This window comes from Panicum hallii, chromosome 5 (assembly GCF_002211085.1).
Source record: "Panicum hallii strain FIL2 chromosome 5, PHallii_v3.1, whole genome shotgun sequence".
In the NCBI taxonomy this organism is placed as follows: Eukaryota; Viridiplantae; Streptophyta; class Magnoliopsida; order Poales; family Poaceae; genus Panicum; species Panicum hallii.
Genome location: NC_038046.1, coordinates 52,256,917 through 52,272,166, shown reverse-complemented (window position 1 = coordinate 52,272,166; position 15,250 = coordinate 52,256,917). Strand labels below are relative to the sequence as shown.

At 48.8% G+C, this 15,250-nt stretch overlaps 1 protein-coding gene and 1 pseudogene across 2 annotated transcripts; one reads left to right on the top strand and one right to left on the bottom strand.

Moving 5' to 3' along the window:
• Positions 1 to 3,285: 3,285 nt before the first annotated feature.
• On the bottom strand, positions 3,286 to 4,940 carry LOC112895709. Of its 2 annotated transcripts, none has more exons than XM_025963703.1 (2): positions 4,439 to 4,940; positions 3,286 to 4,309 (listed from the first exon to the last, which is right to left on the bottom strand). In XM_025963703.1, exon 2 carries the CDS (start codon positions 4,281 to 4,283, stop codon positions 3,399 to 3,401), a length of 885 nt encoding a protein of 294 aa, XP_025819488.1. In that variant the 5' UTR covers positions 4,284 to 4,309; positions 4,439 to 4,940; the 3' UTR covers positions 3,286 to 3,398. The 2 variants fall into 2 exon arrangements, with proteins under 2 accessions (XP_025819488.1, XP_025819489.1); XM_025963704.1 differs by having other exon boundaries at positions 3,286 to 4,304.
• Positions 4,941 to 6,925: 1,985 nt separating this feature from the next.
• Positions 6,926 to 9,149, top strand: LOC112892763 (annotated as a pseudogene).
• Positions 9,150 to 15,250: the final 6,101 nt, after the last annotated feature.

The window sequence follows — 15,250 nt, the reverse complement described above, 5'->3', positions numbered from 1 at the left end:
ACAGGAGATGAAACAGTTCCGACCCATCTCACTCTGCAATGTGATCTACAAGATTTGCTCCAAGGTGCTTGCTAATAGGTTGAGAGAGTGTCTTGATGAAATTATATCTGAAGAGCAAAGTGCGTTTGTACCTGGACGGTTGATTACGGATAACGTCCTAGTTGCTTATGAATGCACTCACTATCTTAAACGGAAGAAAGGAAAATCTGGTGCATGTGCAATCAAACTTGATATGGCCAAGGCGTATGACTGAGTCGAGTGGGAGTACTTAAAAGGCATCATGCTGAAACTAGGCTTCCATGAAGGCTTTGTGGACTTGGTGATGAAGTGTGTAACATCTGTATCCTTTAGGATCAAGGTGAATGGTTTACTGATAGAGAGTTTAAGTCCGACCAGAGGCATCCGTCAAGGAGACCCGATCTCGCCATACCTTTTTCTCCTGTGTGCGGAAGGCCTCTCATGTTTGCTGAAGACTGTCGGCCCAATGCATCTTGCCAGAGGTGTTCGCGTGGGCATTCACGCTCCCTGAATTTCGCATCTTCTCTTTGCGGACGATTACATAGTTTTTTCTGAAGCATCGCAAAGAGGGACAATCAGACTTCAGCAAATCTTGGAGGTTTACAGTAAGGGTTCTGGTCAGCTAGTGAACTGGGATAAATCCTCAATATTTTTTAGCACTAATTGTGAGGAGTCAGTGAAGCAAGTGGTGAGACAGGAGCTGCACATCAATGCTGAAGCACTTTCTGATCGGTACTTGGGCCTGTCGACCGCTGTGGGGAGCTCAACGTCAGAGGCCTTCGACTTCATGCCAACAAGAATTAAAGGTATCTGAAGGACCAAGAAAAGCGACTAGAGGGGGGTGAATAGGAGCCTCAAAAATTTCTTGCGAAATCTCGAACTGTAGCTCTCACCTGAACCCTCGGACAGGCCTAACACCTCGACAGACAAAGCTTGAAACTCAAGGCTAACTGGTAACTAGAAGTCTAAGGCGAAACGTCGGGTATACTCACTGCCAAAGATTCACACAGACTAAAAGCACTCGACTTGGGTCATAGAATAGAAGCCAGAGGATCTGAGCATATAGGTGACCAAAAAGCCGAGATGACCAAGCCTAAAGGAGGCCTCGGACAGAATAGCGTCTCGTCCGAGCCTAAGCACCCTTGGACGCAACTCCGACTCGTCCGAGGTGGCTTCGGACGGAATCCCGCCTCACCCGAGACCAAAGGAAAAGAAGGAGGGCCGAGAACCTCGGACAGCTCTGCGCCTCGCCTGAGATGGCCTCGGATAGAACTCCGCCTCGTCCGAGATCAGAAGAAGCCAAAGAAAAGGCCGGCACCCTCGGACAGCGCTGCGCCTCGCCCGAGGGGGTCTCGGACAGAATTCCGTCTCGTCCGAGACTCAACAGAGAAGCGAGAGAAAGCAGGCAAGCAGCCTCGGGCAGCACTGCACCTCGCCCGAGGTGGTCTCCGATGGAATTCCGCCACGCCCGAGACGGAGAGAAAACAGAGAAAGCAGCTCTACGGCTGGGCGAGTAGAGGAACAAGCCCGTGCACCCAAATCGATCTAGATCTCACTCAAATCGAAATCTCAGGTCACAAAATCAAAGCCAGATGAACTAGGCATGTAGGTGACCGAATCCCCCAAAGAAATTTCGAATTTGACCGAGTGAATCGACAGGAAACTTAGATCTCGCGGGAAAATCGCTCAAGAACAAGAGCGAACGCAAATCTTGCCCGATCTATGAACTCATGAGGATACAAGTGATTCTCTTCAGTGGAAACAATCCTCTCACGTCATAGCCCAAATCAGTGCAAGAAAAACGAGATCAAACGCCCTAGAAGAGAAGATAACGCACCGGGATTGAGAGGAGAAAAAAGAGAACTCGCGAAGAACACAAACAAAATCGCAAGAACAACAATCAATCCAAAACCACAGAGGGCAGCACACACTGAGGGGTGTGCTTCCTACAAACAAAACACTACAAAAGTTTTGCGGTGGGCACTCTCTCATTGGAATGAAACCCTAGCTAAGAAATGGAGAATGAGAGGCCAAGTGGATACATGAGCCAAACCACTAACCCATTATATAGTCAATTCCTCTTGCCCAAACTACCCCTAGATACATGAGCCAAACCACTAACCCTAAGGCTAATATCGTCTGACTCGGGATAATTTGATCCGACGGCCACCGCACCTCCTCATCAGTAGCCTTGTTTCGAAGCAACCTCCCTGATGCCGCCACGCGCCGTCCGTTCCGCATTGGAACCCAAACCACCAAACCGACACCGATGGTTTGAGGCCCAAACCACCAAACCGGCCACCGATGGTTTTGAGGCCCAAACCATCAAACCGAGCCCCCGAACTGCGTAAAGCATACGTGTCCGAGGCACTCCGACCAGTGTCCCGCCGCCTCGGATGCCCGCACGCCAAGTCATCCGAGCCTCCTGCTCGACTTGCACGTCTGCCGTCTTAGCTCAGTCGACACGGTCACTCCATGTGTCCCCGCACTTGCCGATGTCCCAAGTGTCAGCCACCACGGCTGGCCACCCGGTGATCCAGTCCCTCGATCCAAGCCTCACGTCCGCCCTTCCCCGCACTCCCGCGGTCTTCAGCACGGCACGTCCTACTTGATCTTCACCTCACCGTCGACCACCATCTCCGAGCTCGACACCTGCTCAACACAAGCCGAAGAAGCACGTCGCTCGACACACCGCAGTGTGCCAGCCAACATAGCCGAAGCAAAGAAATAAAAGGAAAATAGAATGAAAATGTTGCTGTTGACAATCACTCATCACAAAAGCAAAACACAAATAGACAATGTGTTCGCAATCTCCCCCTTGATGAGTGCATTGTCAACACCAACACAAAGACATTGGAAGGAAGAAGAAAACTCACCCAAATGACCAAAAGCCAAAGAAAAGCTGAAACCGAGTCATTTGAACTGAGCAAAACTTGGTCTTCAAAGCCATGGGCAAAAGCTTGACACGACCAAGCAAACCCCACTAGCCCTCAAGAAGAGGCAAACGGGCTCAACACTGCTAGCAAAGCGCAAAGCACAGCCTAAAAACACCAGGCCCTCAAGAAAGAGGCAACGGCGCAAAGCTCCCCCTCGGAAGATGCAATCTCACAAAAGTGTGCACTCATGTCATGGTGACCTCTCCCTTGCACTCATGTCATGGTGATCTCTGATCTCTCCCCCTTTCTCAAGGTCTGATCTCTCCCCCTTTCTCAAGGTCTTTGTGATCTCTCCCCCTTGTTGGCATATGCACTTATCAAGCAACTAGACTTAGAGCACATGGATGTAAAACTCCCCTTGAATCATGCCATGAATGCAACAAAAGTTCAATGCATGAGCTTCTAGTTTATAGCAAACGGAATGAAACCATGCTCTAAGTAGTATCATGTCAACAAGGTACAAGTGCTTGCACAAAACTCAAGATGATCAAATGAAATAAGATATGCCAATATAAACATGTTGCCATTGCCGGACGCTTCATCTCCAAGGGCCATGGTGCAAAAGCCTCCATGCTTGGCGTCGGCGAAGAAGCAAAGCCCATTGAGCTTTTCTTCGATCTTGGTCTCGGCCTCATCATCACTTGATGATGCTTTGGCGTCCGAGTCCTCGAGGTCACTGAGGGAGGCAAGGAAGGCGTGCTTCTCTGCCTTCTTCTTCTTGATGTACTTGCGCTTGATGTACTCCTTATCGAACTTCTTGGCCTTGTGCTCTGGTTTGCCGGAGGAGTACTCGCGCCTGTCCTTGTGCTTGCTGGAGTCATACTTATTGGTGTAGAAGCGGTCGGAGGAGCGCTTGCCGGCGTCTTGCTTGTTCTTCTTCAGACAGCTGGCAATGTAGTGGTCCGGATCACCGCAACCAAAGCAGCCTTCCTTCGGGCCACCACCGCGCCGGCGGTTCAATCGGTTATTGTGGAACCGAGAGAACCGACCGATGATGAGAGCCAACTCATCATCACCGAGACACTCCAGCTGCTCCTTTGTGACACTCACAAGTGCAGACAAGGAAAAACCAAGTGAAGGGTTAGAAGAAGAACTGGAGCTTGTCTTACCTGAGACCAAAGCCACGGAGGGAGCCGAGGGGTTGCGGAGCTTGGCTTGAAGCTGGTTGTCAAGCTTGGAGGACTTGAGCTTGCTGAAAAGCTCGTCAACGGTGAGGGTGTCCAAGGTTGTGGACTCTTGGATGGCGTTCACCTTCACCTCCCAAACTTTGCGATCAAGAGCGTAAAGGAGCTTGATACCTCGCTCTCGCTCATGATCATCAAGTTGCATCGTCGGCTTGTTCGCCTTCAACTGCACTAAATTGATGGCCGAAAATTTTTTTTTTTGAAAGCTATTGACATGCTGACATGAAATCAAACTTTCGCACACAAAACAAATTACTACTTCAACACCTACAATAGGACTGGAGGACTGAAAGGCAGTACCAGAACAGAACAAGAGGAGGGCAAGCAAAACCGCAGCGGCGAAGATGGCTCCCACCAGACGGCGCGCAAAGCGGCGGCGAAGAGGATGGAAGACGTAGATTGGGACGGGGGTGGGGGGCTTTTGTTGACAGATGCGGATGCCTATGGACTGACATCGGGGACTCGAACTCGAAGTCCAAGCGCGCACGAGATACAATATTTAATTAATTACTCTCCTTTTAAAGATGAAAAAAAAGTTGACGAAGTGTCGTAGCAACACCTTGCAAAGGACCAGGTAGAAGGGCCTGCTCCTCCACACGGAGGCGGCATTTGTCATCTATGCTCCAATGAAAAACCAAAGAGCAGCGGCGGCCGCTCGCTTGATAGCAAAGAGGACGGATCGAAGTGCTCGATGGAGACGACGAGGGGTGAGCTGGAAATGCTCACCAGGAAAGGGGCGAGAGAGGCGCCGCCGCCTGCTACGCGAGATACAGGGAGACGGGACGGGGATAAGCAGCCGGTAGGGTGGGGAATCGCATCGTTAGGGTTAGCACTGGAGACTTAGATTGGATGCTGGGCTGGGCCCTGTCTACTGGGCTGATGGCCTGCTAGCGTTGGGCTCGTTTGCGTTAACAAAATACAACGAGCCCAGCCGAGCCGAGCTATCTACGAACCGAGCGAACTAACGAGCCGCGAGCTTTTCGTCCAGCTCTAATCTTTAAAAATACTTTTACATATTTGCCACCAAGAAAGATTTAGTTAGTCATTCTATCTGAAGCGGCAAGCCACCTCCACGCTGGCCAGCTTGAATCGGCCACGTGAATTGCGGTGCTCATATCCTCAACTATACCTTGCCTGCGGTGGTTGGGGTCTGAGCACCAGAAAAACCACTATCACAGTTTATATGGCTTCCAGGCTCGGGATCGAGGCACTAGACGCATACTTTCTACGACTCGGCTGCCTCTCAAGCTTGCGGCTGTGCGCCAAAGACTGGTGGGATGGTTATTGACATGTTCCAAGGGATCTATCTGTGAACACTAAATTTGTTCTTGACCCTTGAATATATTTTTCTATTCAGTTCAAGACTTGAAGGCTACACTCGCTCGATGCACACTATATACTCTTTCAAAACAAGGGAGATGGAAGACTCGAGATTATTAAATTGTATCGATCTATCCAAAGCTTAGGACCTTAGGCTTGATCTTACGAAGGGCCTAGTGGCTAAGCCAGTCCGACCATATAAGGAACCTAGACTGCGCAAATATAATTATAATTCGATTAAAGTTTTTATTTATTGTAGCTTGGTGGTTACAATAGCCTCGGTAGCGTCTCAGGTCCTGGGTTCGACTTCCTGTGGGAGTGAATAGTCCAAAAAAGGTGTTGTGCTTTCAGTGGTAGGCGACGTTCCCGTCGACAGAGAGGCGCCTATGGTGACTTCGTCGATCTCAAGGATTTGCCGGCTCAGTCTTCGAAGATGCTAATAAGAGTAGGGTTTGCGTACGTGCGTTCATAGATGTGAGTGTACGTGCGTTGTGAGTGTCTGAATTGTACCGTGTAATTGGAAAAAAAAACTAATTAGCAGACCTGCCATATAATCCTATTCTCTTGAAGTATATAAGGAGATGCAGGAGTACTCCTAGTAGGATATCTCGTCCATCCACGACTCACAAGGATCAAACTCAAACGATGGTGGCGCAATGCAATCCCCAATAGAATATAAGGTATTATGCTATACTAGCATCTTGAACATGTATAACTTTCTATGTCATCATATTCTTGGTCTTGCGCCGCCACACCCCTCCCCCAACCCCACCTCCCCGCACCAGTTCCGACGTTGTGGCTGCCTTTTTTTGGTTGATGGCTTACAAACTGTTATATGTAATGAAATTGAAATCTATTTGTCAATTTATTGAGATTGAAATGTGTTTGTGCGTATTGAGTTCACATCTATTTGAGATTCGATATGAAATTTAAGCTATGTGCTCCAATTTTCATACTTTGTTTTTAAAAATTCTATGCATGATGCTATGACCAAGCTCATCCTCACAATGATGCCAGAGATAGTTGACATCCTCTTGATGTTGCTCTGCAAACTCAATAAATGTGAAACTCGGGCCAATTGAAATGCAGCAAAAATTTACTATTTACGCATGTGAGGTACTCCATTCCTAATTACAGGTCGATCTGGCTTTTCTAATCTACAGGTGGTTGTTTTTTTCTTTACCCAATCAGTTGATTCCAAAGCTGGAAACAAAAGAACCATATTCTCTATGCACTAGATTTTACACCTGTATTAGACTGCCAAACTACCGCTGCCTCCGGTTTCGGTAACTGCCAACAACACAGGATCGCGGCACACGCGTGCGGCGCAGAGCAGATCCCAAATACCAACGGGGCAGTCCCCGAAAAGCAAAGGGAAAGAAGTATCTCCTCTCCGAGACTCGTCTCCTCCCTTTCTTCCCCAATTGCCCCCCACCTAGGGTTACGGCCTCTTCGGCGACCACATCTATGGCGACGCCACCACTATACCGTCGCGCCGATCACCGCACGCCATCAACGCTGGAGGCCTCCTTCTTGGAGGACCGAAAGCTCACACTCCCCATGCTCGAGTTCGAGCTACCGTTCGAGCTCGCGTCGTCCGAGTAGTTCCTTGCCTACGGGGCAGAGGGGAAACCATTGACAGCTGTTTACTCTGCCCCGGTGTTTTACCATCACCTGATCTAGGAGGGTCTCCCCCGCGAGATCATCGAGTCCTACGTTCTTCCCCACCTCTCGCTTGGGGATGCGGCTTCCCTCCGCAACGCGGGCGCGGTCGACGCGAGGTTCCGCATCGCGAACTGTTGGAAACGGGGGTGGCACTAATCACCCACTTGAAGGTGGACCTATACCTAGGAACACCCACTCACTCTGTAGTGGACAGCTTTATAATTTCTAATTACTTAGTGCCTTTTGGTCCATTTTGGCTGCAGGGCCGACCTTCTAGCTCCCGGGTGGCAGAGCCAACCTACAGATGAAGCTTGCTTCCGTGTGGCAGAGCCAACCTTCAGATGAAGCTTGGACCTTTGTGATCCCGGGGGCAAAGCCAACCTTCGATAGATCACAATCCATGCACTAAATAGTTAGAAACTATAGAAGCAGATTGGGAGACCAACTCTTTTGAACAACACTTTATTACATGAACAACAATATTACACGAGAGTGTGGAACACTTCTTAAGTGGCTATCCTAGCACTCATTCACATACTCACCTAGCACTACAACCCCAACTCTCTCTAATGCTCGTGGCTTGTATGTGTTGTTGCCTCTTAGGTTACTAGGGGAGGGAGAGGGGGTTCTCATATATATATATATATATATAGACCATGGCGACACATATGGTGATGATATGTATCCTCTACTCTAGAACCTTCCTAGATATTTTCTACTTTACCATATAACAAAAGATATTCTAGAATATTTCTAGATATTTTTTTCACTAGCCATATAAGACAAGTGACTCTAGAACCTTCCATAAATATTTATATCCATGGTAATATCTTCACCTTTAAAATATCTTCTTTCTTGCATGGTCAAAAGTATTATAGAAGATTAACTTGCTTTCTTTCAATACGAACCTTCCCCATCTTGAGGCGAAGATTGCAGCCTACAACAAGCTTCTAGGAGTGAGAAGCGAGATGATGCAGGTCAAGGCCCCTCTGCAGCAACTCTTGAAGCAGCTCGTCCACCTCCGCGCCCAGCTCGCTCGTCTTCTCGACAAGGATGCGGAAATAGAACTCGGCAACCCCGCTGCCCGCCTCGAGCACTTCCAGAGTGCGGAGATGCAGGACATGATGGCGAGGTGGGAGCAGGACCTGGAGCGGGCTCGTGCTGCCGCCACGGCTGCAAGGCGGAGATTGATTCTGGCTGTCCACCACGCCACCATCCTCGCCGTTTTGGATATGGTTCATGCAGGCGAAGATGTCCATGACACACTGCTTATGCTTGCGCCAAAGTTGCATGATAAGAGTGTTTGGTGACCCGTGCCATGCTGATCCCTGCTCAGAGCCACCTGTGCATGATAGCCAGTGGGAGGTTCGCGAGAAGCGTACTGATGTTGCCATTCAGCAGCTCATGAGGTCATTAGGTATGGAGATGGAACCAAAACAGTTTGTGTTGTTCTCACTTGCCCGTAGTCGGCGTGATCTTGTAGAGTGTGAGGGGGAGGTCACCAGACAGGAGCTCCGACTCCGTGTGCTGCGCTCCATCCAAGATGTGATGCTCGCTGTTGCCTCTCTTCGGGATGTCGAACAGGATTTGCTGGATCATGTGAGGTACCCCACCCTCCTTGGAAATCAAGCTACTACTGTACCGCTATGCATTTTCACTTGACCTCGGATGTTTAGGTTTTGTTTTACCATTTCTACTTCACGTTCAATCCTCAAATGGTATTTCAACTAAATCCTCTACCCCTGAAGTCATCAGCCAATTGATAATTAATCCAGAGATTGAGTCTTCCTCCCTCTTTATTCGTTGACGCAATGTGTTATAGTACTTTTCGATGCTGCTGTTGTCCTCTGTAATAGCTTCTTTGTCCGTTAACATTGGCGTGTGTGACTAATTAGTGTATATGTGAACAGTTGATCCTGAACAAGAGAATTTACCTATGGATATTCCTTTCTACCCTACATATGCTACCTTGTCCGGAAAGGAGCTTGAGCAGGCTGTAGGACGGCATCACTCATCATCCTTTTGAGTGTGCCCAGGTAACTTTTTATTGCTATTCTCCTTTTTGACATTATCTTACTGAATTGGCAATTAGTAGCTGAGAATTAAAAAGATGATGATCTGTACCCAGATGTTACATGTTGGCAGCCGTCATATGTCAAAGTAATAGTTTGTGCAATCCGAACTACCTTATTACACATCTAACTAGTTTTTAAGTAGTTCACCATTGTAGAGCGCATTCCAATGATCACAAATCCCAAATCTCAGCAATTGTTGAACTCTACTCATTGTTGCCAACATATAAATTACAAAATATATGTTGCTAGACTACAGCTACATGACATCTATATTCAAATTTGGTAGCCTGCTTGCCTACATCACACCTTTCTGAAAAGGAGATGCATTCATAGTGGAGCAGTCAAATACTTTTGGCTGGCAAGTTCTGTACTTATGATCTATTACTTTTGGCACAGTTTATCTCAACCAACATTTTATCTCTTGATCCAAGAATTTAACAAACATAAATAAAGATCTCGTAGAGTAGGTACCCTTAGATCCCCAAATTCCATCCTTAAACAGATACTCTCCTGATTGGCAAAGTATACAAATGATGCCCGTCAAAATATTCCAAAAACAATATGACATTTAATAATTGATTGATTGCTTTCAAATCCCATTTTCGAAATTTAATTATTGGCATCAAATAAATTGGTATACTCGGAAGACATGCTTTGAGTAATGTTGGATTCCAGCATGGAGCAGCCTGATTTTGGAAGTAATATTCTATATTTGTTTCCTTCATTAAGTCCTGTGCAAATACCTCCTCCAACCAGCAATCATTTTTTACAACAAGGTTTCTAAAGACAAACAAACTCTTCCTGAATAATGTCCAAACTTATCCCTCCACAATTAATTTTCTTGCAAATACTGGAGGAGGTGAAAGTACCTGATTTTGGAACTTGGAAGTATATTCTATATTTGTTTCCTTCATTAAGTCCTGTGCTTTCTCAAACACTCCTTCTACCATCAGCAATGACTCTGCTACTGGTTCTAGACCAGTTTTGGGGTGATGAAGTCTAGTTTGTTCATTACTCTCCCAGTTGTGCTTGTCCGATTTCAGATCCTTATGTCTGTTCTGGGCAACACATGTGAGATCATGCCACTATTATTTTGAAGTAATTCTGGTTGAGAGCTCTTCTATAGTTTTATGTTGTGTATGCATTCTTGCTGAACTTAGTTATACCCAACCAAACATTGCCATAGTTAAAACCTATTTATCCTTTAATCCCAAGTAATTTATTTTTTGTCGGGTAAGAGATTCCGTGCACTTAACATGTTTTCTTTTTTTTTCAGATGACACTTTCTTACTACCTCAAAGATGTTGACAAATTAGCCGATAGATGAAGCCACGAGGGAAACTTTGGCAGGGCTGGTCACCACCGTTCTGATATCACCATCTTTTTTTTTCTTTGAGATGCTATAGACTCAGAGCTCAGGTCCCTAGCAAAGATTCCTTAGCCAGCAGCAGTACTTATACTTCATCCACAGTGGTTGTGGAAAAGATTGATACATTGTTTTTAGTCACGCATCCTTAGCGCACTGTGCTCCTGATGTGTGCCGCACGCAGTTGGAATATTGAAACTTTTCAACTGGTTTCCCTTTGCCAACCTTCATGAATTTCTTGCTAAGTTTTAGGTATCATGAATCTTGTTTAGCTATAAGCTGGTAACATGGTTTCTTAATTACTGTCAAATCATTCTGATTGAAATGCAACAGCCCGATACACCTACATAATACTACTACTATTGCATTGCTAGGAGGAGTATGTTAAATCTGGGCATTTTGCTGTAGGTTTGCAGGCGCTGAAAGGCAAAAAGTTGACAACCTTGTTTCTGTCAGGTTGGGGTTGGGTAACAGAAATCTTGTGATTCAGTTAACCTCAAAACTTATGATTCAGTTAAACCTCGCTACTCAACTTTGCAAGTGCTGAATTCGCTTGGATTGTTGACTGAGTTATCACTTTGGTTGATGCAATAGATCAGGGAATTTAGCAATCCAATTGGGAACTATTTCACTATGGTTCTCGGGACCTCAACCCTGGCACTGACCATTAGGTTCTCGGGATCCCATGAGGCCATGCCTTTTCTTCGTGTCGTGCCAAGTTTGGCGAGTCTGATGGAGCGCGGCCATTCGGTACACGGCGCTCGACATGTCGCGGGTGCTCTGCGCCAGCATCCAGAGAGGAGCTTGTGGACTGCCGGACCCAAAATCCGACACGTGGTTACTAGAAGACTGCAGCTTGTCTGAACACATACATCAGAGGCATGCAAGTACGGGTCTGTCTGGTTGTTATTTGGACTAAAGTTCTAGCCTGGCCAGTCCAAACCAAGTGGGGTGATGCAATGATCCCATGTTTGATTGCATGGATTAGCTAAGCCTGGCCTACGCTGTATAAATAGCGATGTGACTTGTACCGTATACTGAAGTGCAGGCTTAGCTTGTCAGGCGGCGTCGACGACAGGTGGGGCCTGTTCTCGGTGCAGTTCATGAACAGGCATGGCCTCCAGCCAGCTCCTGGCAACCTGGAGCGCTTGGTTCCTACTCGACGTGACCTACTACAGTCGGAGCATGATCAGAAGGACCTTCTCGCCAAGCTCGGGTGGGTCTCCGCTTCCCCGGCGGGCGGGGCGCGGCGACCATGGACGACGCCGTCGAGGAAGTCTCCCGCCTCGCCCGCGCGCAGGCGCTGGCTCATCGTGCTCGATCTGCGGCGCCGTTCCCGGCTACATCTTGTCTGTCGCCCTCATCGACGTCGTCGGCCGGCGCCGCCTGCAGGTGGCCGGATTCCTGGCGATGACGCTGTCCATGCTCGCTCTCGCGGAGCTGTACGAGCACTGGGCGTCGCACGTCGCCGGCTTCATGGCGCTCTACAACGTGGCCTTGCTTCTTCTTCGCCAACGCCGGGCCCAACATCACGACGTTCGCCGCGCCCGCGGAGCTCTTCCCGACGCGGTTCTCGGGGCGTTCGGGTTTTTCCCCAAGAGAGGCGCCGGCCGAAGGCGGCGAGAACGCGGCAGGCATTGGCACCCGGAACGAGCTGTTCGTGCTGGCCGGCCGGCACCAACGTCAACTCCTGGGCATGCTGATATCGACTCTGTTCGTCCCGGAGACGAGGGGCGCGTCGCTGGAGGTGCTGTCCAAGGAAGGAGGTCGTCTACGAAGCCGTCGACATGGCCGGGTACAGTTAAGTTGTGATTCAGTTAGACTTGGGTACTCAAAGCTGCAACTACTGCATTCGTTTTACTTTTAGAGTAATCAACTTGAATTCGTTCGTGGTGCCTAGCTGACTTCCTTCTTTTTTGCGTAAATGCTCATGCATGGAATTACATTACCACCTGTGCTGACAATCGAGTTGAGGCTGCACTAATCAGGAATTCATTATTGCCATGCTCGTGCTGTGCTAATCTAGCTACCGTACCACTGGTTACGTACGAGCTCATGGGCCGAATCCATAAAAAAACTTGAATGTGCTTGGATGACCCACCCTGACAATACTTTCAGCAGCAGGAGTTATGGCACCCACCAGCCAGGCACAAGACCGTGTATGGTCGGTCACACTCACACCTAGGGCCCTCCCTGACCCGAACGCGCGCGCTCTAGTCTAGCCGTTGGCAACCGGACCGAACGCGCTTGCCCGCTAGCTAGCGTGGTCTACAAAACAGAGCCGGTCTCCGATAGTGGCAATCCTGCATCCCCAGTTCCCCACTGATCGAGACGAGAAATCCCTCACAATCCGCGGCACCTCACTGCAAACCAACCCATGGCCATGGAGCGGCGGCGGCGGCGGCGGCGTCTCTCGTGGCCCGACGCGCCGCCGGAGGTCCTGGGCCTTATCCTCGGCCGCCTCCCGACCTCTACCGCTTCGGCGCCGTCTGCCGGCCGTGGCACGCCGCGGAGCGCCAGCTCCCGCGGCGTCGCAGTTCCCGTGGCTCGCTCTTCTTCTGCCGCCCCGGGCAGAGCTCTTGGCGCCGTCCGAGGATGGCGGAGTTGGAAACAATCCACGACCGGTTCCAAGACATCACCTTCTATAACGGGAAGCTAGCTATACGCGTAGGATGCTCCAGTCTCCTTGGCTAACATGCATCTCCGTACACGATGCGAGTGTTCGACCTGGATGAAGATACGGGTAGACCAGCTCGTCGAGTCCAGTGATGACGGAGGAAGAAGAAGGACCGTACCAGCCCCAGCCGTGTAGACTCGACCGGCAGTACTGCGTGGAGTTGCGAGGCCGGTTGCTCATGGTCGAACGGTACTGCTGGCACTCGCACTACCAGCACGTACGGCGCCGTCCGGCGCACCTGCTCGTTCAAGGTGTACCGTACCACCGCGTGACGGTCCAGCCCGAGAGGTGCCCCTCGCCGTTCGATGCGTGGGTGGTGCTGGAGAGCCTGGACGGCGAGGTCCTGTTCGTCGGCGGCAGCGGCGCCTGGTCGTTCGCCGCCGCGGAACACGGCGTTGACGCGGACTGCATCTACTTCGCCGATGACCACTGCCAGGAGGAAGAGGATAGCATCCCCATAATGAATCAGTATCAGTCCCGATGACCCGGCGGAGACCCAGCCGTGCCGCGACATTGGGAAGTAGTGCATGAGGGACGGGTCGGTCACGTACCTGAAGGACCTGCATGCCGTCGAATGAACGCCGCTCGCCGCCGGCGTGGCTCTACCTCTCGGAGCAAAGGCGCTAGCTAGAGGAAGGCAGCAACAAGATCATGCTACTACTGGTAGGGGTCAGCTTAAATGTCTTTTGGGTGTTCTCGTCAATGTACGTATTCTCCACTTTGTAGTGTTTCGAACTACTGATGACAAGAAGATGATTTCGTTCTCGCTCTTGGGTTGGAATTTGGTTTTGGTCTACGGCCCCTTCCTGGTGCCTGCAGCTAATCTAGTTGCGTTTATGCAAGCAAACGTTTTACTAGCTGATAATTGGCATACTAGATTTTCAGTAAAAAGAAAAGAACACGAGGAGTTTGGGCATCGCTGCATCACTTCAGGTGATCAAGATCCCAAGGCAGCGGAGACATCCATATCGTGGTTCCGCAACAGACGGCCATCTTCTCCAGCCGGGTGGTTCAGCATCAACAATGCATGTCGTTTTTGATGGGCTGCTCAAGACGGCGTCCAAAAAATGTGTTTCTTCGCTAGGGAGAAAGTCGGCTTGAAGTTGTGGGCTCCGGCTGCCGGTGGCGAGGAAGACCGGGAGGTGCTTACAAGGATTAGAATGTATTTCCTTTATCTTTCAAAAATATCTTTGCAAATTGTGGGCTGTAATCATCAAAATAGGAATGAAATATAAACCCGGTTTCTAAAAAAACCTCTCCGCCCTGTTGGGCGTCGCGTTCTCACTGATTTGGCTAGGGCCCTTCTTCACTTTGCTTTGTGCCAGCAACGCCTTTGGCTTGAGCTTCGCCATGCTGCGCTTCTGATGATGCCAAGAGAAAGGGGGCAGGATCAGTGTAAGCAAGTTGTGGATACTACTACACACAAGAAAAGGACTAGCATGATTTTTGCCGGACCAGTGTCAATAGAAAAAAAATATCAACAGTAAGTCCGTAGCTACAAAGCATCAGGTTGTCAATATAAAAATGTTGTAAAGGTGATTGTTTCTTGCAGGCTAATAATACCTGATTCATAGTGTAAAATAGGTAGCAGAATATGGTAATCTGAAAATATGAAAGAAGTATATAACGGAGGCAATGATGGGATCAGGACTTCAGGCTGCAAGTGTTCCATGTGGGGCATAAAACAGAAATGCTGGCAAACTTTGCATCTCGATTGAACCAAAATTCCAATTGGCTTGCAAACATTCAGAGTATAGTATCTTGGTCTTAAGTAAATAGCAATATTGTGATTCAAGACAGGAGCTTAACAAGTGATGAATGCGATCGGGTGCAAATAGCGTAACAACATTTAGATTCATGCACTCAAAAGTTGCTGACATGCAAGCTATTGGATTTGTCATTTATAGTTGAAAGACTTGATGGACAGGACAGGTAAAAAGATAATAGTCTCATGGAGTTACATGATCACTGAAACCAGAAGCAAAGATCCCTCCATCCATCCCTCAAAA